This window comes from Cheilinus undulatus, linkage group 11 (genome assembly GCF_018320785.1).
Source record: "Cheilinus undulatus linkage group 11, ASM1832078v1, whole genome shotgun sequence".
Lineage (NCBI taxonomy): Eukaryota > Metazoa > Chordata > Actinopteri > Labriformes > Labridae > Cheilinus > Cheilinus undulatus.
Genome location: NC_054875.1, coordinates 22,928,447 through 22,954,483, shown reverse-complemented (window position 1 = coordinate 22,954,483; position 26,037 = coordinate 22,928,447). Strand labels below are relative to the sequence as shown.

Below are 26,037 nucleotides of genomic sequence, written 5' to 3'. Positions count from 1 at the left end.
GGTTCCAGCACCCCTGTGACCCCCAGCGGGATATCCGGTATAGAAAATGGATGGATAAATATTCACCCCCATTAAAGTGACTGACTTAATTCAACAGAGATCAATCGGTGCTAGTTACTGAAGTATGAAGACACTTGTGTCTGGAAGGTAAACTCACTGGTAAAATAGTATTCCTGGCTACCATTACACCATGAAGACAAAATAACACTCCAAGAAGTCAGAAAAAAAGTTACTGAAACCATAAATCAGTGGATGGATACAAAAACATTCCAAGGTGCTGAACATCCCCCAGAGTTCAGTTAAATCCATCATCAAGGAATGGAAGAAATATGGCACATGTGTAAATAGATCAGTCTGACTCTATATTTAACACGGGTGTAAACACTTTTAATGTGGACAACATTAAGATTGTAATGGGAAGACAGCCATGTTACCTTGACCTGGGTTAAAGGTCTTAATATAACTGACAATGACACTTTAAGATTTTGATGTAGTCTGCACTTTCCTTGCAGCTCTGTGAAGATATTCACAAGTTTTACTCCAGCGATCAGTGCCTAGTATGCAGCATGAACGGCAGATTCTTTTCACTACAGACATGTTTGTTCTGTCCCATTCTCTGATCACGTGCACCGTAATGAGACAGAGAGGGACACAGAGTGAGAGGGAGATGGGTGCCAACCAAACCACAAAGCCACCATCCCCGTGTCCTGCTGTCCCTCTTTCCTCGCCCCAGCGGCTGTCGGAGAGGCCCATTGACTCAGCTGAGCGAGGGAGGCCGTGATCGTCCGGGTCAAACTCAGCCACCAACTCTGGAAACTAACTGGAGTTGCTAGGCAACGGCTAACTGAGTAAATTTGCTGGCGTGGCGACAAGAGGGGTCTCCCAATTGTGTCCTAAAGTGGCTGATAATCTGTTGAGGAGCACTGAGGCAAGAAGATGAGTCACCTCAGAGATGCTGGGAAAACCTTTTGCCTTAATTGAATGACAAAATGTTCCTCTTTGAAGCACAAGAGGTGGCATCTGTCCATGCTTAGACACACTCCCCTCCACCTGTCAGTTAAAGCCTGGAGGCATACACATACACCTTTTATACCGCTCCACACAAATAATGTCCCTGATGCACTTAGCTTAAGGTGCTACTTGGAGAGGCCAAATTTAAACTTTCATTGTGCTGAGTTTGAACAAGAACAGCTGCAGGCCAGGACCAACCTGCTGAGGCTAAAGCACACAAACAAACTCACAACCAGTCTGCGTGCAGGCAGGGGACACCCCAGGATGCTGTCTAAGGTCGCTGGAGGAGGACACATAAACAGTGCACAGCTGTTTTTATCATCTCTGTAACCTCTGAGGAGAGAAGATGCTGTTATGTAAGGACGGCAGAGGTGTTCCTTGCATCAGTTCAGCTCCACTCCAAGGAGTTAAGATTGAAAATGTTGCCGATTCTAAATTAATTTGTGAGTTAATTGATGTGGATTAGTGGAACCTTTTTCAGAATAAAAGCAGGCTTTATTTGCTGATTCATACAGCATGCAAACTCATGCATATTCAGCTATCTATTTTGAGTTCACTCTAAAAGCTGCAGCCTGAGTAGTTGTGGTGCAGAGGCTGAACAGAGGATGGGTAACTCTGATCTGCATAGAACCAGTTTTTGTTTCATTGATCAACGGCTCAGTGCTGCCTGCTTGTAGCTATTCCTGCGACGGTCAATACACCACTGCAGTTTCCGCACCGCCTATCGCGTTCCAGTTGACCTCAGCAGAGAGCAGCACATATCTGCCAAGTCATCATACCCCGAGTGGAGCAAACAATCAATCAGATAGGATGGAGGGGATAATGAGCAGTTTGCCTGGGTGTTTCCAGTGTAATAGAGATGTTCGCAGATGGATGTGTTGCCACCCACTGTTTCTGGAAACTCTCATCTCACAGAACGGAGAACAACAGGGACTTGTCTAGACATCACGTTAATTCGTAAGCAGACCTGTGTATTTTTGCTGCAGAGCGTCATCCTTTCCTCACGTGCTGCTTCTTTTTTTGCCCCCCCCCCACTCACACTCTCTCACAGGCGCATACAGCACACCTAGACTCCAGCTTTGTCTCACTTAAGCACAAAATAAGAGCATTAAAACGTGGGATGGGTTGAGGGCTGCTCGCAGGTCCCTGCATGTTACTCTAGGGAGCTGTCTCTATAGATCACATCAGCTCCTCTTAAGTTGCTCTATGCAGTACTTTGGCTGACTTTGACGTGCCAGTCTCTCACTGTTGTGCTCTGCTGGATCAGTGTTTGTGCTGGATTATTCAAGTACAATAAGGTGTGTTTGCTCCTTTAGTGCATGAACACTGGAGTCCAGATGTTCAGGAAAGATATATGCATGGAATATCTTGGAATCTTATCAAACCTCCTTTAAACAGTCAAATATCACTTAATGTGAAAATTTTCTATGGTAATGTAAATATAAGGCTATTTCTAAAGCCAGTTGTAAGCCATGTTTCTGATACATACCTCCCACTATACGGTACCTATGAAAAGTTTCGACCCCTTTGAATGTTTTAACTTTTAATTTATTTCATAAACCAATCATTTTCAATATAATTTTGCTTTTTAACATAAAATTACAGAAAAAAACTCTTTAACGTCAACATGAAAATTGATTTCTACAAAGTAATATCAATTAAATAAAAATATATAATGTAAAATAAGTGACTGCATAAATATTTACCCCCTTCAAGTCAGTATTTAGTAGCTACAATCACAGCACTGAGTCTGTGTGGACAGGTCTCGATCAGGTTTGCACATCCGGACCCTGTAATTTTACTCCATTATTCTTTGTAAAGCTGCTCAAGCTCTGTCAGGTTGCATGGGATCTGGCACAAACAGTGCCAGCCACAAATTCTCTATTGGATTGAGGTCTGGGCTTTGACCTGCCCCTCCAGAACATTCACTTTGTTGTCTTTAAACCATTTCTGTGTAGCTTTCACTGTATGCTCCTGGTCATTGTCTTGCTGGAAAAAAAAAACTTCTCCTAAGCCATAGTTCTCTTGCAGACTGAATGAGATTGCCCCCCAGGGTTCTCCTATATTTTGCCACATTCATTTTACCCTCTACCTTTAAAAGCCTTCCAGGGCTGTCTACTGAGAAGCATCCCAACAGCATGATGCTGCCTGCACCATGCTTCATGGTGGAGATAGTGTGTTTGTGGTGATGTGCAGTGTTTGGTGTCCCTAAAACATAGCATCTTGTCTGATTGACAAAAAGCACCATTTTAGTCTCATCAGACCAAAGAACTTTCTTCCACTTGACCACCGAGTCTCCCACGTGCCTTTTAGTGAACTCTAGCCCAGATTTAATCTGTATTTTCTTCAGCAGTGTCGTTCTGTTTGCCTCTCTCCCATAAAGCTTTGACAATTGTTGTGTGCAGAGTCTCTCCCATCTTGGCTGCTGAAGCTTTTAACTCCTTCAGAGTAGTCATAGGTGTCGTGGTGGTCTCTCTAACAAGTCTCTTTCTTGCACGGTCACTCAGTTTGTGAGGACGGCCTGATCTAGGCTGAACTACACGTGTGCCATATTCTCCCATTCCTTCATGATTGATTTAACTGAGCTCTGGGGGATGTTCAGTGCCTTGGAATTTTTTCGGATTCCTCCCCTAACTTAAATTTTTCAACAACCTTTTCTCTGAGTTGCTTGGAGTGTTCCTTTGTCTTCATGGTGTAATGGTAGCAAGGCGTACTGAATTATCTGTGATTGGACCTTCCAGACACAGGTGTCTTTATACTACAATCACTTGAGTCACAGTCACTGCACTCAGTTGATCCCTGCTTAGACTACGAACACCAGTTGGCTTGACCTCTGTTGAATTAGGTCATTCATGTTAAAGGGGGTGAATATTTATGCAGTCCCTTATTTTACCTTATATATTTTTGTTTAATTGACATCACTTTGTAGAAATCTGTTTACATTTTGACATTGAAGAGTTTTTTTTTTTTTTTTTTTTGTAATTTTATGTCAAAAAGCCTAATCATATTGACCATGATTGTTTTATGAAATCAATTCAGAGAAGACTCAGAGAAGGCTAACAGGCTTTCATAAAAGACGGACTGTAGATGAGTGTGGTAGCCTCTCTGTCACTAGTTAATTTTGCTAAAAAGCACACACTGACTTGTCAGTGAATATACAACATGATGACTTATACTCAATAGCACATCTCCAAGAGTGACAGATGAGATATCTCTGCTGGAACTGAACAACACAGTACCACATAAAACTGTACACCTTCAATCTTTAAAGCCTGTATCTATCTGCAGGGCAGGATGCCACTTAGAGTTGTGAATCTCTTTGTATGAACTGACTCTTTCATGCACTTGAGCTGACAAAGTAAATAAATCGGAGTGTTTGTTTTGCAGCAGTAAATTATTCAGTCTGATTTATTTTCTCAGCTGTTCTTGCATAATTTGACAGCTTTGGCCTGAGTAGATCTTTTGTGAAGATTTTCAATTATTAAAGACATTTTGATGTAAAGGTGTAGAGCGTCAATGCCTTTGTTATATTGGATTCCACCAAAACACCATTACCAAAGATCAGCCTCCTTCTGCTATCTAAATATTTTATTATAGCTTCCCCCAGTCCATCGCTAGAATTCCTTAAAGGAACAGCAGAAACGGAAAAGTCAAACTGAGAACATAATTGGATTTGATGACTGTAATTTTGCCAAATTGAAACACAAATACAAAATAATCAAACTTAATTAGCTGAGACTTTAAAACAGATCTTTGTTTCACTCTTTCTTTCCCCTGTCATAAAATTGAAATGAATCATCATTGTTTAACATGTTTGCTTTTGTCTGTGGCCGTTGCAGGTATCACAGAGACTATCGCCCAGTTGGCCTCAGGCTGGGTGACTGACAGGAACCTGTTCCATAAATATCACTACCACAAAGCCTACCTGATCTTGTGTGGCTTGGTCAACCTGCTCTCCCCGCTGGCCACCTCCTACATCCTGCTCATGGTGTACGCGGTCTTCTTTGCTATCTTCTGTGGAGGATACATGGCTCTGCTGCTGCCTGTTCTAGTAAGAACACAACCCTGTCTGCATTTGTCATGTCGATCCATAAAACATAATAATTGTAATAGTTTTGTGTCAGTTATTTAGTCTTTAATGATTTTAATGCCTTTATTACAGAGAAACATTGATAAGACAATCAAAAATGACGTGCAGTGAAGGAGCCCTAGATCAGACTTCAAGCTGAGCTGAGCTGCCACCTAACATCTTAACCAGATAAAACTTGTGGACCTCATAGAAATCATTATGGAGTTACATTGCCAGCCCTGCTACTGGACTGTCCCACTACATCTGTGTTGTTTTTAGCCCAAACTCCAAGCTAGCCAAGGCCACTCATAAAGGAGAGAGCTTTCCAGGGCCCAGCCCAACTAGGGGCCATAAATGTCAGCAATATCATGGTCCATTGTAGAGCTAAGCTGAGATTGCCTTATTTAATTTATATCCTGAATAATAAACACTCTTATCAAAGCAACAAAAAATGAACATTATTTGGTCTTTGGTCTTTGGTCCTTGGTCTGCTTCAGCTGACTTTGTACACATGGTCACCACATTGTCTCACTAGAGTTTGTTTTTTACCTGGACACAGTGTTAGACCTCCGGCCTAGGGAATTCACACCTCAGGCTTTCGTGCATGCCAGCATTACATCATACTGTATTGTCTCACACTGAAAGGTAAAAGTATCCTTTAATCAGAAAATTTGAGATGCTTTCCAACTGCCTTTTATGGGTGGAACAACATATGAAGTCAGAGAGTATCCTGTATCGACAGGTCATATCACACCTGAAAACAAAAACACGAGGATGAATGTGGTGTGAGATCACGCAGCGATAGGTGTGGTCTAAAGGCCAGGACATGCCTTTGGGTTTAAACGTTGACATGTGTATTCTGTTGTTATTTTTACCCCTGAATAGGAAGTGAAAAGTGAGTTGAACCGGTTTTCTTCTTCAGCCAGACAGACTCTTCATGACCTCTGCAGGGAGGCTATATTTAGGATCAGTGTCTTTGTTTGCCAGGAGAAACACAGAAAAGGGAAAACTATAAAGAAAAAATTCATATTTCACATAGCTTTGAAAAAATCCAGATTATCATTGCTCTTGCAGATTATTTTAATTTAAAAGACCTAACACTGGAGTGTTTATGGAGGTCTGTGTTTGTGAAGGTCTGTGCTGCCGATTAAAGCTGGTCTCTGTCTCTACCAGCTGTCAACAGTCACAGATTTTCCTGACAGGGCTTTGTTTTTCTTCAAGAGTTTTGAAAAGTAGGACAGGCGTTTGTTTTTATCTCCTTAAACATGCTTTCATCTCACCTGGTTTCAGCTGTTTGTAAAGGGCTGGTGTCATCTTAACCCACTTTTCACCGGTAACAATAAGTCTACTGTGTTGGCAGACACACATTAAAGTAAAAGCTGTAATTAAGTTTTTATGAGGGCACAGGTTTTCAAATAGGCCTCTTAGAAAAAAAGCCCCATTTTTGAAATACTGGAAAAAAATAACAAATTACATTTAAGAATTTAATTTCACGCCTGCATGGTCATTTACTACGTTCTGGAAAAAGTGGATATCAGAGCTGGAACCTTTATTCATCTATAGTAATTTTTCTAAAGATGGCCTTCATGGCTATGCGCCCGTTAGAAAACGCATACACGTAAGTCTGCAAACCTTGAGAGCCATTGCTACACCGTTACAGGGACTTTATATTACACATTTTCTGTCAATGAGACTTCAAGTAAAATAAGATTGAGCTAACTAGGGTGTTAAATCCCATTTTCACTGTTGCAATTCTTATTTATGAAAGACCTTTTCTCTTTTTCTGCACTGTTCAAAGTGACTGATAAATGCTGTTACTGCTGCCAGCATCATATCATTGAACCTTTCTGGAGGTTTTGAGTTGGTACAGTATAAAATACATTTATCTGTCTGCCTCTTCTGATCCCTGGCTCAGAGTTAGCTTCAGCACAGGTTTCTCCAACCTGTCCATTATGAAGAAATAAAGATTTTGTGCATATACCTATTGATACCTTACCATATCATACCATAAGATACTATTCTATACCATACCATACAATATGATGAAAAACGATTACCATACCATGTAATACAACAAGATAAGGTACAGTACTGTTACGTTACAATATGGTGTGATAAGGTACCATAGGTTATGATATGATAGGGTATAACACCATACAATATGACACAGCATGATGCGATAGGGTAAAATACTATGCGATACCATGCAGTAGGGTACGATACCATATGATACGTATTGCCTGGAATACCTGTAATATCAAAATACTGTGATCCTGTAAAAGATTTTAATATTGCTTGACAAACACTCAATGAAGCATTTCAGTATTGAATAAAATGTAGTTTGAGGAATATACAGTGCCGTGAAAAAGTATTACTGAAATCAAGCATTTGTGATAACTGGTGATGGGTCTTTTGTCTGTGGAGGAATTTTGGCCCACTCCTGTTTACAGAATTGTTTTAACTCAGCCATACTGAAGGATTTCAAGCATTAACTGCCTGTTTAATGTCACACCACATCATCTCAATTGGATTTAAGTCTTGACTTTGACTTGGCCACTCCAAAACCATGAGCCATTCAAAGGTGGACTTGCTGGTATGTTTTGGGTCATTGTCCTGCTGCATAACCTGAGTGCCTGAGCTTGAGGGCACAAACTGATGGCCGGATATTCGCCTTCAGGATTTTCTGGTAGACAGCAGAATTAATTGTTCCATCAACCACAGTAAGTGGTCCAGGTCCTGAAGCAGCAAAGCAGCCCCAGACCATCACACTGCCACCACTTTGTGTGACTGTTGGCATGATGTTCTTTTATCAAACATTGTTATTTTTAAGCCAGATGTAACAGGCCGCACACCTCCCAAAAAGTTTAGCTTGTCTCCTCAGTCCACAGAATATTTCTCCAAAAGTTTTAGGGGTCATCAAAATGTTTCTTGGCAAATGTGAGACAAGCCTTTGTCTTCTTTTTTGTCAGCAGTGGTTTTGGCCTTGGAACTCTCCCAAGGATGCCATTTTTGCCCAGTGTCTTTCTTATGGTTGAGTCATGAACTCTGATCTTAACTGAGGCCAGTGAGGCCTAGAGTTCTTAGGATGTCATTCTGGGTTCTTTTGTGACCTCCTGGATGAGTCATCATTGCTCTCTTGGAGTCATTTTGGTTGGCCAACCACTCCTGGGAAAGTTCACAACTGTTCCCAGTTTTCTCCTTTTGTGGATAATGGCTCTGACCATGGCTCGCTGGAGTCCCAAAGCCTTGGAAAAGGCTTTGTAACCTTTTTCCAGACTGATAGATTTTCAGTCACTTTGTTTCACATCCTCCTTCACTTTGTCTGAGCTTCTATTTAAGAGATTTCTTGATTTGACAAATCTGGTGGTAAGCAGGCCTGGGTGTGGCCAGTGAAATTGAACTCAGCTTTCCAAGAACTGTGGTTAATCACAGTTAACTCATTATTTAACAACGGGGGGCAATTACTTTTTCACATAGGGCCAGATAGGTTAGGATTTTTTTCATAAATAAAATCATCATTCAGAAACTGCATTTGTGTTTACTTGGGTTGTCTTTGTGAGATATTAAAATTGGTTTGATGTTCCGAAACATTTAAGTGTGATAAATAAGCAAAAAAATCAGGATTCAGAAAAGAGGCAAATACTTTTTCACTGCACTGTAACTTGCCCCTGCACCAACAAACTGCAGTATAGTTGTATTTATTTACTAAATTATTTAGTCAGTTATACCACTTAACATGTTTTGTCATTTGATCTTTTTCATGGTGTATCCTGCAGTTTTCTACTGCTTTGATCAGTCAGTTTGCACATTACCCTCATTCAGATCATAAGCGCCACTCTGAAGGGTCATTCAGCACAGTGAGTCTAAGTGGTTGATAAATTTGTTATGAGCTACTTTCTTTTAAAACCAAAATATCAATATTTGTAACCCATGATATGATGATATTTATACCACATGAGTTAGCATGATAATGCCTCACTCTAAAGCACAAAAAAGGAAAAGAATAAAGAAGGATTCACAGGTTTTAATGGATGTGTTTGAGTGATGACTCTGCAGGTTAAATGTTGTAATGTTTTAACAGATTTATACTTTCTGCAGGTAGATCTGGTGGGCTCAGAGAAACTCAACAACTCTATGGGCTTCTCCATGTTCTTCGTTGGCCTCGGTTGCCTCACAGGGCCTCCTTTGGCAGGTGAGTGGATCACGTCATGGAAACCTCTCATGAAGTTGCTAACCCACTTTTCCATATGCACACAATAACAAACCCTTACATACGCAGTGCATATGCATTGGATTTGGCCATGACTTTGTCAGATGTGTTAGATGGGGGAGGGGTTACATTTGTCTCCAGTTTTTTTTGTGTGTTTGTGTGTCATTTCATGAAGTCTTCAAATGCAGTGGATAAGTGGGGGGAGCAGTGACAGGGCTAATAAGCCTTTCTTATGAATGTATACTTTTTGGGGGGTGTTGTCGCACATATTTTCTTGGGGCCCTGAATTCCTTGCAGTGTGCTCAAGTGTGTATCCTCCTTCACTGAAAACTGAAACGCACAAGAGAAAAACAACCTATAGTTAGTGCAGCCCCCAATGCAGACTGGAAGTTTTGGGGCTTCTTTTAGGAAAATGTGTATGGGGGTTACTGGGTCAAGTTTCCCCCGTCTAAAAGCGAGTGTAACTGGAATAACACCGCAGGGTTGGACTCACTTTGGTTAAGTGATGGCAGATTGTATTTGTTAGTGTTAGAGAGCTGTTTCCTATCAGGGACCAGTTTTCTATTGCAGTGTTTTTGTGTGGAAAGAACCTTGCTTTCTTTAAGGTCACCCAAAGAAAAAATACCACAGACGTCAATCATCTTTTTAACATACGGTCATGAGAAGAGCAGTGGTCAGACCCAAACAGCATGTTGTAACATGATAAACACACACTAAGCACATTCTCTTCTGCGTACATGTTAGGTATTTCCAGGTAGTGCCCTTGCATTTGGCCCAACTAAAAGGGTTAAGTGTGTATGTTTAGGTTGGGGGGATCCCTTAAACCTACTGACATGGCCCCCTCCGAAAGTATTGGGCAATCCACTCACGAGACTTTATGGATTTCAGACTTGTACTGTGACTAATGACATTCTTTAAAATGGTACAGAAATAGTGGGTGGCTCTGTTTACCATCCGTTTGTCAAACTGTCCTCAGTTTTTGACCTCACCCTCAGGCCAGGGGGTGTGAGATAACATTCCTGTTGTTTGTGCACCTCTTCAGGACAGCCAGCTGTCTTTTAACTGTCTCAGTAACAGCTTTAATATGGTCATACTTGTTCTTTTTTACCTCAGGCCATTTAATTTCACAGCAGTTTAATGGCTTGAAGAGAAATGTCTGCATGGCCTGGATAAAGAAACCTGATCGCATAGTAAAACAGGAGATAATGAGTCACCTGCAGTATAGCTTACGCTGAAACCCGGTATGGTTAAAATTGTGAACCCCCAATGTGATGCTTAAACTACCTCAGTATCAAATATGATATTTCTAAGACAGTCTGGCTGCAGACCATTCATTTCTGACAGCCACTCTCACAAACTGTTTATCTAAGACACCATTGACCTCAGAACATACACTGAAACTTGCTAAATAAAATCAGATAAACTTCCATATAGGGCTGGGGTAAGGGTTAAGTTAATGGGTAGGATACCAAAAGGTTAAAGTTAAAAACCTGACTTGCAAAATGCAATTGCAAAATGTTTAATAAAGCCAAATAAAAAGTCTGCTTACACGTAGCTCTGTTGGCTGCGTAAGCTATGCATTTAATGTAGCAATGAAGCTAATGTAGCTAAAGCTAGTTCACAAAGCAGCTACATAAGCTGGATAAGCTATGTTATCTTCTTATCTAAGCTAGCTTTAGCTAGTTTTCCTGAAGCTCATGTTGCCTAAGAAAACTTCTCTGTAATTAATGGACCTACATAGCTAATGGAGCTATGTAGCTAACAGAGCTAAACCTAAGCTCACAAAGCAGCTATGTAAGCTACATAGATACATTATCTATGCAGCTTCATGAACCTTAACTACGCCAAAGCTATCTTAGCTACATCGGCTTATGTAGTAACATTTATTGCATAGCTAACGTAACTTTGTTAGCTTTAGCTAGAGCTAACTACTTCTAAAACCGGTCTTTAAATAATTTTATACCGGATTAGATCTCTGACATTTTTCCGTTTTATTTATGATATCCATCCATCCACTTTCTATACTGATTATCCCGTTGGGGGTCCCGGGGGGGCTGGAGCCTATCCCAGCTGTCACTGGGCAAGAGGTGGGGTACACCCTGGACTGGTCGCCAGTCAATCGCAGGGTTGACATATATAAACATACAACCAGGAATGCTCACATTCACACCTATGGCCAATTTTAGAGTCACTTATTAACCTAATGAGCACGTTTTTGGTGTTGGGAGGAAGCCGGAGTACCCAGAAAGAATCCACGCATGCACTGGGAGAACATGGAAACTCTGCACAGAAAGGCCCTGACCGGGAAGCGAACCAGGGACCTTGTCGCTGTGAGGCAACAGCGCTAACCCCTGTGCAGCCCCTTATTTATGAAATGTTTAGTCTTAGTCTGTAATGTTTACAAAGTGGTTATTTTATTAATATTTATGCCAGAATTTATTTATGAATAAAGATGAATCTTTTAAAAGAATCTAAAACTAAAATAGGTTGTATGAGCAAATTACAATCTACCTCTCTGAGATATATAGTACCACAGATAAATGGTCTGTGAGAGTGGCTGCCTGAAATGTATGGTTTGCAGTCAGACCCCTCTCAATATTTCAACAGATCAGTTATGTATAGAAATCCCACCATAAATCCGAGGTTTGATATTTGGTAATCAGTAGTATCATCACATTTTCTGCTGCTTTATGAAAGTTATGAAACCTTTAAAATGGTTTAATTATAACTAATGGCTTTGTTGAAGCTCCCAGAAGAACTTTCAGGTTTGCTGGCAATGGAGCCCCCACGGTGAAAGCACAACTTTTAGGACCTGTGAGCACAACCTTCATTTCAGAGCGCTTTCTGTCAGCGTTTATTGTTGCCAGGGCACAAAAGTTGACTTTAGCGTCCCTTGGTGGTGTAGATACATGATCTGTTTTAAATGCCTCTTTCTGCTTAATATGTTCCTTCATTCAAGGAATGCGGATGATAAAAGGAATCATGTCCATGCATTAGCAGCAGCTTTAGACTCTTGAAAAGGGCCAGTTGGATTTTTTTGTTAACTGATTCAAGGTATCTCCCCTTTTTGATTTTGATTGGTCAGTGAGGGAGACGTGAGAGTTATGAAGTTGTTTTTTCCTTTATTTCAACTCATTATCAGTCTTTGCAATTAAACTGTTTTAACCTTTGTGTTGTCTTGACATTCTGCATACTCCAAAAACAACCTGTCTTCACTAAGCTCCTAAAATGAAAACCCAGCCAGCAATTTATCAAAAACTTAGTGAATATTTGGGTTTATTTATTGGTGCACATGTGCATATGAGGTGAGGCGTTTAGCACATTGAGCTCTCCTACAGTATTGAGCCACGATAAAGCAGTAAGAGACAGTGCATGCTATTTAACATTAGGTAGGGCTAAGGTGCTTGTGAGATGAAAGTTCTATTTTCTAACACGGTCACTGCTGGGTGATCATCAGAGTAACTCTGTGACTGTTGAGTCACAAGGGAGATGATCTGATCAGACCATTTTACATCATTAAGTCTTTTTGTGGCATAGTTGTAAGAAAACTATTGTATTCACTGTTTAAGCACAAATACTGATGGCGATATAGGAAATTATGTCCAAGCAAACATATATGCTACAGTTATATATTTATGAGAATATTTCAATGGGCACTCTCCATATATTTGATTCTGTTGGAAAGCGACATAGCAGCACCACTCTTTTCTATACATATATCATAAAGGTATGTTTTATAAACGTGCTTTAAGTCAGAACAGGTAAACAGACACTAAAAAGTCTCCTGTTTTTCAGGCTTCCTGTATGACTACACTCAGACGTATGACTGTTCCTTCTACCTGGCGGGACTCTGTTATCTGCTCTCCTCCCTCTCCCTCTTTTTGGAGCCACTGGCTCAGCGCTGGAGGGCCCGGAAAAAACTGACCCGCAACCAGAGGGCGGAAAGCAGCTGTAAGACCAATGGCTGCTTCACCCCGGACCGCCTGCAGAACGGCGCTGTGTAGGAATGAAACCCAGGGAAGGCCTTCGATGGTGAAGCAGCATGCTCAGAACTTCATAACTTGGAAGTTCTTGGAAGTGCATAACTTGGACCTTGAACTCCAGCTTAAAGTCAGGACCCAAGTGACCCTTAATTTCAGCAGGAACACAACAACGGCTAAGGAGAAAAAAGTTTTGAAGCACTACACGGTGTCTAGCATGATGTCTAAGAACATAGAGTTAACAGGGCATTGGGGACAAGATGATCATGATGAACTCTGCCAAGCCAAAAGTTAAATGTCTCTAAAAATATTTGATCCCCTATTCATTATCAGAGCTCCATGCATCCAAATCTGCTAATATCTTGCATATTTCAGTATGGCTTCACAACCATAACTTATTCAAACATACTTTACAGTCTTTTTCAATTTGCACAAAATTGCTGCAAATGAAACTATGCAGTTAGCTTCTTTTTCTGCGATAACATTAACTAAAGCACAAATCTGTAAAGAAATACTTTTCATTGATATCTTTGGAAACAGAAACATATATCCATAAACCTACAAACTCACTGGTGTGCACTTTGGATGGCATGATATTCTTGTCTGGCCTTAAACTGTCAGATGGTGAATTAATATATTGAACTTGTAACCACTTAAATGCTTCCTGCTCTTATGGCACAGTATGTAATCTGTCTGCAAAGCCAAATGTAGCAACTGCTGTAGTAATTTTACAGGAAAGAAACATATCTCTATCTCCAGGCATGTGTGTGCATTAAGAGGTATAGACTCTATTTATATCTTTATTATTAATATTCTGGATGCTTCTCTGCCCTTTAATTATCGCAGCATACACGCATAAAGACTGACAATTCAAATTTTACGATTATTTTTTTTTTTTAGGACATCCTTATGTTGAATTTTGGACATTTTTTTGCATTTTGTTTCCAATTATAATTGATGAGCATGATTTTAGATTTTAAATTTTTCCCCTTCTGCTCTGAAATCCTTTATTCTGATTTACACACTCACTCAAACACTTACTATTGTACTCGTAACATTTCTTCTGTTTTTAACGCCTGTATCTGGATTAGCAGTTGAAGCCTTTAACTTTTATTTGGGCTTCTCAGTAATTATGCTGCTGACACTGACTCCTGGTAATGTAACGTTCAAAGGCAGGGCGTTGTTAAGCAAAATCCTGGCTAATGACACTTCTTTTAGTCGTTCATACCTCTCTGAACATTCCAGCTGATCTTATCTCTTACACTTTGGCCACACTGACATCTGTGTGGGTGAGTCAGAGGTAAAGTACGGCAGTAAGCTTTTGTTCTGGGGTTGTGTCATCAGTCTTTTCACTGAGCCTCTGTAATATAGGTAAGAACACATCCATGGATTACTAAAGGCTGCTTAAAGCATTAAGTTACTATGCAACCAATTTTTAACCACAACAAACCACCAGCTGGTGATAGCAGAATAAATCTGAGTGGAAGCCTATAAATAACCCATAAATGGTGACTTCTTATGAAGTGTTTACACAAATGCTTTCACATCTATACCCACACTACATTCTTTTAAACTGCAACTATATTTTGGTTAAAAGTTTAACTATCTCATACTTTATATTCTTACTAATTAAATCTCTATCTTTTGCTGCTTTCAACTTTACTCAGAACTTTATTTAATGCTTGCATGCACAAGTATTAAAACAGAATGCCAGCTCTTTAGCTCACCGCCATTACGCTCCAGCAAACCACAGCTGTCGTGTGCCGTGTGGCTGACACCTCACTTCTTTTCAAAACGCACAATTCAAATGATTCTTCAAACTTTTAAGTGCTTGAACCTAAACTTTAGAGCATTTAAACTGTTTTTGTGTTTGCACCCGCAAGCACATTTTTTAATTAGTAATTTGTGACTCCTAATTTATCCAAACAAACCAGATGCTGCATTTGTCTCTTTGTGGGTCAGAACTGATAATGCAAATAACCCGATATTTACATTTTGTTATTAGCAGCACCTGCAGACAAATTGTGGTGCTGAGCTCACTGTTAGTGAGCATTTCTATGCAAGTTCAGAGAGAATGATTTACCTTGCATTATCAGCTCCAGTGCTCATCATTTAAAGTCCCTGTAAAGTGATTAAAAACATCTTAATTTAGGTTTGTTTTATGACAGGCCAGTGTGTTATAACCACCAGGACAAATTTCAGTCATGAAAACATCTCTTAATTTATGAAATTAGACTTCAAAATCATTTAAAACACGGCAGTAAAATCTGCTTCAGGATAATGTTGGGCGTGCCATTTGAATGTGCTGAAGCTACGCCCACTCTTAAGAAATACAATCCTCTCAAATCTAGAAAAATGCTTGTGATCAGAGCACAGCCACCTGGCTCTGTCCCCGTCAAGACTGGTGATGCCATGGACTCAGATATTTCCCTTGCTCATATTAAAGTTAGTCAGGAAAGAGATGAACAACTTTCTAAATCAAAAATACTGTCACACATAGATCTCAGTATTTTCACATGTTTACAGCAATCTTATTCCAACATATCTAATGTGTTAAGATACAAAGTTTGGATTTCACTTTACAGGGACTTCAAACTCTAAAAAGAGCCTGAATAGATGAGGATTCTGAAATTCTGATCACAGTGTTTCAGAGCAGTTCAGGAGCTGATGAGCTCCACTGAATGCCAGGGGTTTCTATATGATTGTGTACAAGTTTTTGTCAATTTTATTAACTTTGTATGTCTATGAATCTATTACCTACTGTGTTACAAAGATGTTTGGTTTTTTTTTTTTTTTTTTTTTTTTTGCAGAAATGGTCAATTTAATTACAGGGTGTCCCAGCTGGTGTGGTAGGAAACTATTGCCAAGCCTTTACAGTGCCTGCAGGCAGCCAGTTAATGGCAATGCAACTTAAAGAGTTATATTGTGTTTATACATGAGGGTTTCTTTGGTTGTTGAATCTTTTTTAATGTTTTTTGTTTGTTATTTTTTAGTAGGTTTCTTGTTTTTTCACCAGGTTGCCTTACAAGGTACCTTGTATCTTTGCTAACTTTACTGTGATGTCAGCCAAAGACACATTAGAACCTACAAACAACTTGAAACTTACTATCAGATCAAAAAGTTTTGAAAGGTTTTTAAAGTTTTGCCACTATGACCCCTGTCAGTCAGTCATTTCCAGAGTTGCTTGATGAGGTCCAGCTCTGGCCATGTATGTTCTTGTGCTGCCCTCTTGTGGCAGAAAAATGCTTCTTCTCAAAGAATGCCGTCTCAATTAGTACCAAATTATTCCCCCTCAGCTCACTTTCACAATACTGAGCAAGGCCCTTTGTGTTGTTTCAATAATGACAGTCATGCACAAAAGCTCTTTGAGCTCACGAGTTGCATTCACCAGTTTGCTTTTGTAATTGAGGACCACTGAATATTTTGTACCATGATAAAATCTTTTAAGAAAGGTATTTGATGCTTTAAATGTAGATTTTGGTTTGGGATTCTATGACTTGTTAGCTATCTGGATATTGTAGGAACTCTATGTTGAAGTAATATATCGCAGTAGCCTTTGGTGGCATCTGATAAACCACTGACATGAAACTGAGAGCTGTTTGATTTCATGTTTTTGTTGCCACATATGCAATAATGGGTGAAGCACTGTTAAGCCATCACTCCAGCTCTTAGATTTATGAACTCATAGTTTAGAAAATATGCTTAACCAATCGTAGATATGTGTCAAGTGCTTAAAACTCATTTTTAAGCCTTGTAAGAGTGCACAGTCAGAAGCAATAAACCGACATGTGACTCCTGTCTGTTGTTGTGTGATTGTGAAAGCAAAAGTGCAATAAACACTCTCAAGCTACAACCTTTTTTTAACAGGTTTTATTGACAAATTATTTAGACATTGATAAAAGTGATCTATATACAGGCAGCATTCATTTTTAATTAAGGTTACAATAGCTTCAACAAAACATGTTCTTATTTGATTTAAATATTATTCCAAGGGGAATGTCATTTAGTGTGTGCAATAATAAAATAAACTGTAAATAAACAGTTACTTACTATAGAAGGCACCCAATGGTGATCACTGACAGCCTGGAAACTAATGCACCGTCTGCTGTCCAGTGAAGGTCTGTAAATAAAACAAAAAAATGAATTAAATGGGTTATAGATAATAAGATAGTTGACTAGCACACAGTAACACATGATTATAATCATGAAAATGTTGAATGACACAACAAAAAAGTACTCATTACTTAACTACATTCAGTCTGTATGGCCGTTTGAGGCATGAGCAGAATAGTAGTTTGTATCTTTAACTATAACTGAAGATCAGATTTGATGACCTCTATGTAGCCTTTATTACTGACAAATCTTCTGTTATAATACAGTATGAAGAATTGGTAGATGTAGAGTGAAATACTGCATACCAGGTCAAATAATTACAAAGATTAGCCCTGTACTTGCACAAAAGAAGAACACATGAAAAATATGTCAGGGAATGTTTCCTATCTGGATAATCTATATTGTAGAGGTAAACTTAATGTGGTATTTCCATTGCACTCAAGTTTCCTTTCAAATTTGTTACAATTTTAAACTCCTCAATGACAAATCCCTTATTTCTGTTGTCATTTTTAACAACTAGGTGAGTGATCCTTAGGTTTCATGTCTCTGTTATAACCATTATTCATACAGTCTACATGTGCTGTGAGCAAAGCAGAGATTATTCTGCCACCTGCCAGATAAAAACAAGTATTGGCTACTGATGAATACTATTCTTACATATTATTATCACTTTATTCTTTTATATGTCCTGCTGCAGAAGGTGCAATATTTCTCTGACTGGAAATTTGTTTGAAAATACCAGATAGATCCATTAAGACAGGGACATTATGCTCTTCACAGATGCAAACATTCAAATGTTGATCTTTTTCTAGAATAATTTTCAAAAAAAAAATCCTACTTTCCTTGTTTTGTACATTGTCTTATTTCAAATGATCATTCCCTTCAATATAATTTGTTAAATTTGCTATGAGTCAAAATAATTGCAATTAAATATCTTTTTCAAGATTGTTCAGGCTTAGATTATTCTACCAAATACTGTGTTCATTGTGATATACAATGATTTATTGTTTGTTTGAGAAACACAAAAGATGAGGAACATAAAACAAATAAAATAATAACTATTAGATCGCAATCGCAACATTGGGGAAAAAAATTAGATTATTTTCCCAAATCGTTCAGCCCTTGTCAGAAAACACCCAAATTAGATGAATTAGCCAAATTTAATGCCTCTTTTTTAATCAATGTAATCTATAGTGATACTTATAACACATTTCAGTGGGTTTTCTTGCTTAATAATAAACAATGCAAAAGAGAATCATGAACATGAAATACATTTTGCCAGACTGGGTGAAGGTGTTTCTTTAAAAAAGTGCCTTCCAAAATTTAAAACTTTTTAAGACTCTTCAGGATCCTCAGGAAACCTGTCATATGTGGCCATAGGTTTTTGACATCTCCTAAATAAGTCAGTTTTGCAGAAAAAGCAGTTTGTTGAGGTTTGATTCCTTAATGCTTTAAAGCCAATTTTAATTTGATACACAAATTCTTAAGACCTCGACCTAATCAACATGATCAATACTTTAGTTTAAAACATTTTGTATATAATACGAAACATTATTAAAAAAATGCTCTCCGGTGATTGTCAGTTGCCAGAAATGCCTCTCATATCAAATGTGATAGACAAAATATATATGTGAAATGGTGTCTTTTTGAAATTATTTTGTTATTAGGTTTAAATAAACATCTCAGTTCCCAAAAAGTTTGAATTTTCATGCGATCATTTGAGGTATCAGGCTTTGGTAGACAAATTTTCCATAAATCATGTAAAACTTAGATGGGAAGAAGACACGAGACTGAGATGACTTCGGTTGAGCTGTTTTCTCGGCCGAGGAGAGACATTGACATCAACACAGTGAGAGGTTGAAGTCAGATGTCGAACGAAGCCCAAAGTACTTCACCTCTTATACCTTTTGGTCAACCCTAACCTTGATCATAACTCAAAATATGATCCTGCAAACTCAACCGATGGACGTGGTGCGTTAACACGTACTGGAGCCACACTGTCTCTAAAGTTTAGACACACAAGCTGTGAGGAAACAACTTTGACTACAGGAACAAACAGTATTTTATTTTACTTAAGAATGTGAGATCAGACTATCAACCTAGGATGAGAAAAGAAAAAAATAAAAGCAGGGTCATTTAAAAAAAAATGAAGTAAATAAAACCCCAGGCTATTATTTGAAGTTGTATGGTATCTCCTTACTGGCTGCTGCTTACATGCTTCTACAAATATTTCCTGTTTGCCTGAAATGGGATCAATAACATTATCTAAGGTCAGTCAAGGTTCACTGAAAATTCTCACTATGAATGAATGTGAGTTCAAAGAGAGATTGGTGTATTTTTGGGCCTCATAGTAAATGTCATGTTTTGCACGTAGCACTAATTTTTTTACCCTTTCTGCAGGTTTTATTATTCATTATTGATATCAAGGTTTCAGTGAAATGTCTGTTTTAATCACTTTGACATGGCTCAAGACTACTGTGTGTACTTTTAATCTAAATCATTTAACGGATGTTTACACTTTACTGTTTTAACTGTTTTAACTCAGTGCTGCAAAGACATACACCTTTATGGTCATGACTAGTAAATATTCTGGTGTTCGAATGAACAGTTTAAAAAGCAGCAGTTTTATGCTTTGTGCTACTGTTGGTTTAAAATCGTCCCATTCTATTTTTAATCCCATTAGTGATAACTGTATTAATTGGAAATAGCCTCAGAGCTTTTTGTAGACTGTGCTATTTTGATTTGGTTATTGTATTACATGTTGTGTTGACACTTTATACTTACCACTGCTGCCTATGCCATCGATACAGACCTAGCAGGCAGCACTTTTCTCCTTACTCACCCTCATGCCATTTTTACACAGCAGTCACACCGTCATACCCCCAGTGAGCTCTGTCCTGGGTGTCGGATGCATGAGTGTGATTTTTTTCAGGTAGGCTCAAAGAAGGAAAGCAGGCACTCCATGGTCCTCAAGATGGCAATGTTTCTCTACTGGAGTAAGGGGTCCTTCTCAGCAAAGAACACCGCTTTTGTCTTCACTCTTCTAACTAAAATGGACGTCAAGAGGGAATGAGAAACTTTCTTTACTGTGTAAAGCCATCATTACTGTATAGAGGGGTACTGGCTAAACAAACAGGTCTCCTAGGGTAACCTGGGGGAGTGTCTGCTGCGTGGATCCTTGCAGTGATGTCAAAAAGGGTCAGGCCTGTTCATGTTTCTTTCCATGCTGCCGCAGATCTTGGACGCCAATCGTATACAGCTTCAGCACAGCAAAAACACTTCTCATCTCCTTGGAGAGGCTTCAATCAGAGAGCAAAAAGACGGGGGCAAACAATATTCCTAGCTGAGTTTTGGACCGATCCTCTTCCCTGAGCCAAACATTAAGTCAAATCAAACCATAACAGGACAAAGACTAATACAGAAGAATCAGCCCAGTGGGTTAGCTCGGCCCTTGCAGAGACACCCTGAGCTGAAGACGCTATGGAAATATCAGTGTTGTCACACACAATCTCTGGAGTGGAGTGTGTAACAGGTGATGATTGGATCTCCTCTGCTCCTATTCAGAACCAGGAACAATGCACAGGAGACCTTTATGGTAATTACCAGGAAGACCACCGGACACCGGCACATGCTGCTCCAGCCCTCGATTCCTGAACTGCACCGTTGTCTTACATCTGCTGAAGCCTCTGACTGCAAACTGGATTCTGGCTGTTAAGAAGGGGCAGCTGAAGCTCCTCGATCCTGATGAGATGATCACATGCCAACAGGAAGAGTTGAGCATGACAGAGGATCACTGGGGAGTAATTTATGTTGTGGAACTTAGGAGCCCAGAACAGGCCAGTAAGCAAACAGCGATCCTCACACAACACAGGATTCTCTCCTCAAAGAGGCTAAACAAACTGCATGTTGTCTCCCTTTTGTGTGCAGAAACAAAATTTCAAGTGCAAACTCCTTGGAACACAATAAGGTATGGCAGTGTGTTTCTTCAATTCACTTCCATCGAAGAAACATGTTTCCCTTCAAATGAACAATTTATTGATAATCGGTCACATTAAGTGCCCAAATGCACTTGCAGGTATGTGAACAGCTTCGCATGGGCTCTACGGATTTTCCTCTCCCATGACATCAAAGTGTACATTGCTCAATTTTCCATTTTTAAAACAGAAGTCATCACAGGTGCAGATGGGATACACAACTAGAAAGCTGCCTCATAACTGAGGACTCACAAACACTCTGCAGAAGTTTGCAGCTCTGCCCTCGGGGCTGCTCAGGAGTCCAGCGTTGAAGTGGCTGCATTGTCCACAGAAACAACAATTTTCTGACATACTGATGTTTTCAAGACATATTTAACCAAACTCAGCAAAACAGAAGTCAGGATAGGTTACTGTTGCATGTCAAGCATAAAATGGCAAAACAAAGTATAGTAGGTAGGCCATGGGAAGATGTTGGCAGGCATTAGTAAAGTATCTAATTAAAACCTCTAAAAAATAAACTCAACATTTACTGTAAACGTATGTCTAAAACTTTGAAGTTCACTGAACAGATAGCAGGTTTTAGTTTCTTTGAGCCAACATTTTGCTGGTACTGATTATTATTTGTCCTGATAGACCTACTGGACTCAATAATAAATGAAACAACACAAACTCTCTAAGCTTTTATCCATTACTACTATTGTTTGTCATTAATCACATTTCACAACCATTTCTAAGGTAGGGATGCACAAAATTAAATATGAAGTAAAAAACTTTAAAAACATGTTAGTGTTTGCTTTACTATGCTATGCGTACTGTTATGGGCTGTTTTCTGGGCAAAAATCTCACATCTGTTAGTATCCCAAATAGAGTCCTTATAACAATTTACTTTGACCAGTTGACACATGCTGAATTCATTGTCTAGCTTGCAAACTGATATTCCAGTATTGAAGAATACAATAACAAAGATTCATTCAAAGTAATTTGCGATTTTCAAAGCCAGTACCCAACAAAAGTAGCTGAAATTTGTGAGGTTGCTTTTTTTCCAACAGTGACCTTAAAATATTTCCCAGCTTTGAGAACACACAGAGGCATAAAACTTGGGCAAGAAAAGTCCATCACAATTAAAATGTACAAATCTTCATCAGCACACCACACTTCATTCACCAATTATCTTATCATTTTTACTTAAGGGAGGCAAGATGGCCAGAAGAAGCGCCTGCTAAATGGAGTGTGGGGTGCTGAAGAGCAGACTTGTGTCGACCTTGAAAATGTTTCTGATCCAAAAGGCTTTACTTTGTAACTTTAGTTCAAGGACATCTTTACTGAAACCTTCAATTCAGAAATGCCATGTTAACCTTTGTGACACTCCATCAGAAACTGATTATAGTAATAGAATTATTGCACTGTGGGTGCATTTTGAATAGGAAGAGGAGGTAGACACAATAACAACACAAATACAATCTGAGGCAATAAGGAAAGATAACAAATAGGGCTGTTGTTAAACATATTGATTTAAGTTTTTGTTTATCAATGTAACTGAGACATGGTTGTAACATCATAGCCGCAAGGCCATTGTTTATGGTTTTCATTGGAGTGGATTTGTTATTGTGTCTACTTGTTGAATTCCATTTTCATTTTTGGGTAATTTAAGATTTATAACTTGTAAATTGAGAAGAAATTGTTTTAAAACTGATTAATCTCTTTTCAATTAAACTGACAATTGTTTAACAAATTCCTCTCTTATTACTGGCCGAATAACTTTGGGATTATGACTTTGAACAACCCATACAATCTTAAAAATAATTTGAAAAACACACACTGTCTTAGTTTGGTCAGAGGGCACTGTTTGTCCGTTTAGTGGATTACATGGCAACATACAGACACTCAGGAACCATATTAGTGTAACCCCATAATGCAGAACACACAGCATGCAATAGTTACTGACATACAGCAGATTTTTTTTTTTTTTTTACATGACTTGAATTTTGTGTTCTGATTTTTCAGGATGCTCCACGAACAACAATCATGACCAGATAGTCCTCTTCACTCTTAGCCAGAGCTTTAGCAGAAGAATCCAGGAACTGCTGGGAGAAATCACAGGGAGGGAAAGCATGAAGAACCCCTGTGTTGTCTTTATCTCTGCCCCCCCCTAAAGGAAGGCTGATGACTCCTGCTGCTTGTTTTTGGTTGAGGTAGGACACCAGGTTGCGAAGCGGGCGCTGAGTTGAGGTCGCTGGGTCGGATGAAGATGCATCCTCTGTGGTTCCAGGAACTGCCAGCAGGATGGCATAGCCACCAGGACCCGCCACCTTGATGCGCCGAGACACCTCATCCAGCTTGGGCTGGTCCAGACGGAGACGCTGAGTGATCTTTAGCTCGCTCACCTGCCTCCCTGTTGTGCCATCAATTAGTAAGTCACTGGCTACGCTGTGATCTCCCTCCAGAAGGTGCATGTTGGCTGGGAAGTTGCTGTTTTTTAGCAGCAGCATCCCGTGCCAGGCCAGGCTGAGTTTGGTGCTGTCTGTTTTGGATGGCTGGCCCCCCTTGGAGCTGCTCTCAGAGCGTTCTCTCTTAGCTGGCACCTTGCCACCTTCGCCTGCTTTGCGCTTGCGCTCACCAACTGTTGACACACTGCTGCTTGAAGGTCCCTTGTCAGAGACACTTTGGCCTTTAAGTCTTCGCTCAGCCCCGCCTCTTTCAAGGCTGCTGTGATGCTCTCGTGCAGGGGAGGCCCTCTCCCCCCGCACAGGACGCTCTGAGTCACTAAAGCGCCCTCCATCTCTGCTGCTACCTCCAGGGCTACCATCTGGAGAAGAACGCCTCCGTCTTACTGTCCTGTCAGTGCTGTCAGGGGAGTGATCTAAGTGGCGTCCATCCTCCATGACTCGCCGTTTGCGTGCAGGATCTCGTCCTTGGAGCTCGCGTTCCAGAGACCAGGGCTCCCGCGCCCGCCGCTCACGTTCCAAGTGTTCCAGAGGCTCAAAAGGTGAGGCACGTACCCTATCCCGAATAGCTGGGTTTGGCCACTCAGTACCAGGAAAGAGCTCTCTCTCCCTGAAGTGAAGTGGCGGTGGAGTCCGTTCCCTGACCCTCAGAGGCTCAGGGGTGGCCCGGTGCACAAAAGACTCAGCCACCATGTCAAACGGTGGTATTGGGAGAGGCTGCAGAAATTGCTGCTGGTAACGATGCTCTGTGTCTGCAAAGTCCACTCTAAGTCTCCTCTCTGGACCCCCCAGAGGGAAGCCCCTCATGTGTGTGCAAGCTGCTTGTGCAGCATCCAAACTTTCATACTGAATGTAGGCCCAAGTATCCCCTTTTCTGTAGTCAATGGTCCTAATAGTGCCAAAACGATCAAACTCTCGTGCCAAGGCAGCAACAGGAACCCAGGGTCCAAGACCACCCACCCACAAGCGTGTGGTGGGAGTCGCTTTCCCATAGCCGATCTTTATAGGGTTCAAACCCACAACCTTGCCAGACATACTAAGCTTAGCACGATGGGCCATGTCAAGGTTCTCAAATTTCAGGAAACCATATGTACTAGTTTGTCCTCGTGTGGGTCTTTTAATGTCCACTTCTGTTATGACCCCAAACCTGTCAAAGGCTCTTCTCAGGTCTGCCTCTGTAACAGTTATGTCCAGGTTGCCCAAAAACAACGTCCTATTGGCTCTTTGGTCATCTTCAGGAGATATAAAATCATCTTCACGAAAAGCAGCTCGCTCTGCAATAAAAGCTGGACGTGCCCTGGCTTCAAACAGTGCAAATTCTCTGTCCCGCTCCAGTTCTCTGGGCAGAGGGGGTGGCGGGGGAGGGGGGAGCCGACCCAGGGCCAGCTGCTGCAGGCGGTAGTCCCTGTATCCAAGTCCTGTGGGCGAGAGGGGTCTCTGCAAATGTCTATGGCTTTGAGCAGCAGTATACAAGTCTCTCTCCACAGGAGAGCGGCTTCTCCTCCTAGTAATATACACTGCTTCAATCTTTAACGGGCGGTCGTAAAGAACCAACCGTCCCCTCGCGTGCTTAGCCGCTCGAGCGTCCTCCGGCTTCCTGAAATTAACAAATGCTATCCGCTCGTCGTTGCTGCGGCTTATCTTGACGCTCACATCTCCAAATTTCTTAAATTCATGAAACAGTCCATCCTCTATGTCTTCGTCACTCAGCTGGGTGCCTAGGTCGCTTATTTTCAGAGTTTTGTACTCACTCTCAGTGCTGGGAGGCTGAACCCGCTGCTCCCCGCGTGAGGTGGTCCTCGGTGAGGCTAAATCCAGCGTCAGGCTCAGGCTGTGGTTTTTACCGATAGAGCTAGCGGTAGCAGACTGACAACTGTGATTATTTCCAGCCCGACTGTGTCCTTCGAAGTCCCTTTCCCTCCTGTCGCCGAGCAGGCTTCTCCTGGTTGAGCCGCCGTCGCCTTTTGTCGAACTATTCCCATTATTACTCCCACTGGAAACCGAGAGAGCCCCCATTTTCTTGCTGGTCGGGTGGCATCCTCCCCTGTCTCGAATATCGTCCAAGGCCCGGGACCGTTTTTTAATCGGCGACCGTTCTTTACCTTTCATTTCAGTCCACCCGGAGCTGACCCTAGGGGCGCCTATGGTATTATGAAAACTATTTCTGCAAATTATTGCAGAAAATTATTAAAATAAGAAACGGACTTTTCACTGACCCTGCGGCAAAACAACAACA

The 26,037-nt window shown here is 40.5% G+C and overlaps 2 protein-coding genes across 2 annotated transcripts in view; one reads left to right on the top strand and one right to left on the bottom strand.

Annotated features, from left to right (window-relative positions):
• The window catches only part of slc16a4 (solute carrier family 16 member 4), a 27,308-nt gene extending 13,993 nt beyond the window's left edge, over positions 1 to 13,315 (top strand). The window contains exons 7-9 of the mRNA XM_041798821.1: positions 4,851 to 5,062; positions 9,179 to 9,272; positions 13,086 to 13,315. Coding sequence (XP_041654755.1) covers positions 4,851 to 5,062; positions 9,179 to 9,272; positions 13,086 to 13,294 — 515 coding nt within the window. The 3' untranslated portion in view covers positions 13,295 to 13,315. The remainder of the gene's footprint in view (positions 1 to 4,850; positions 5,063 to 9,178; positions 9,273 to 13,085) is intronic.
• Positions 9,237 to 26,037, bottom strand: rbm15 (RNA binding motif protein 15). Its single transcript, XM_041798819.1, has 3 exons — positions 17,321 to 26,037; positions 14,499 to 14,630; positions 9,237 to 9,620 (listed from the first exon to the last, which is right to left on the bottom strand). Exon 1 carries the CDS (start codon positions 25,908 to 25,910, stop codon positions 23,358 to 23,360), a length of 2,553 nt encoding a protein of 850 aa, XP_041654753.1. The 5' UTR covers positions 25,911 to 26,037; the 3' UTR covers positions 9,237 to 9,620; positions 14,499 to 14,630; positions 17,321 to 23,357.

What these genes read in the sequence shown, in the direction of transcription:
- rbm15 (XM_041798819.1), bottom strand. Translation starts at nt 25,910, where the DNA reads ATGAAAGGTAAAGAACGGTCGCCGATTAAAAAACGGTCCCGGGCCTTG.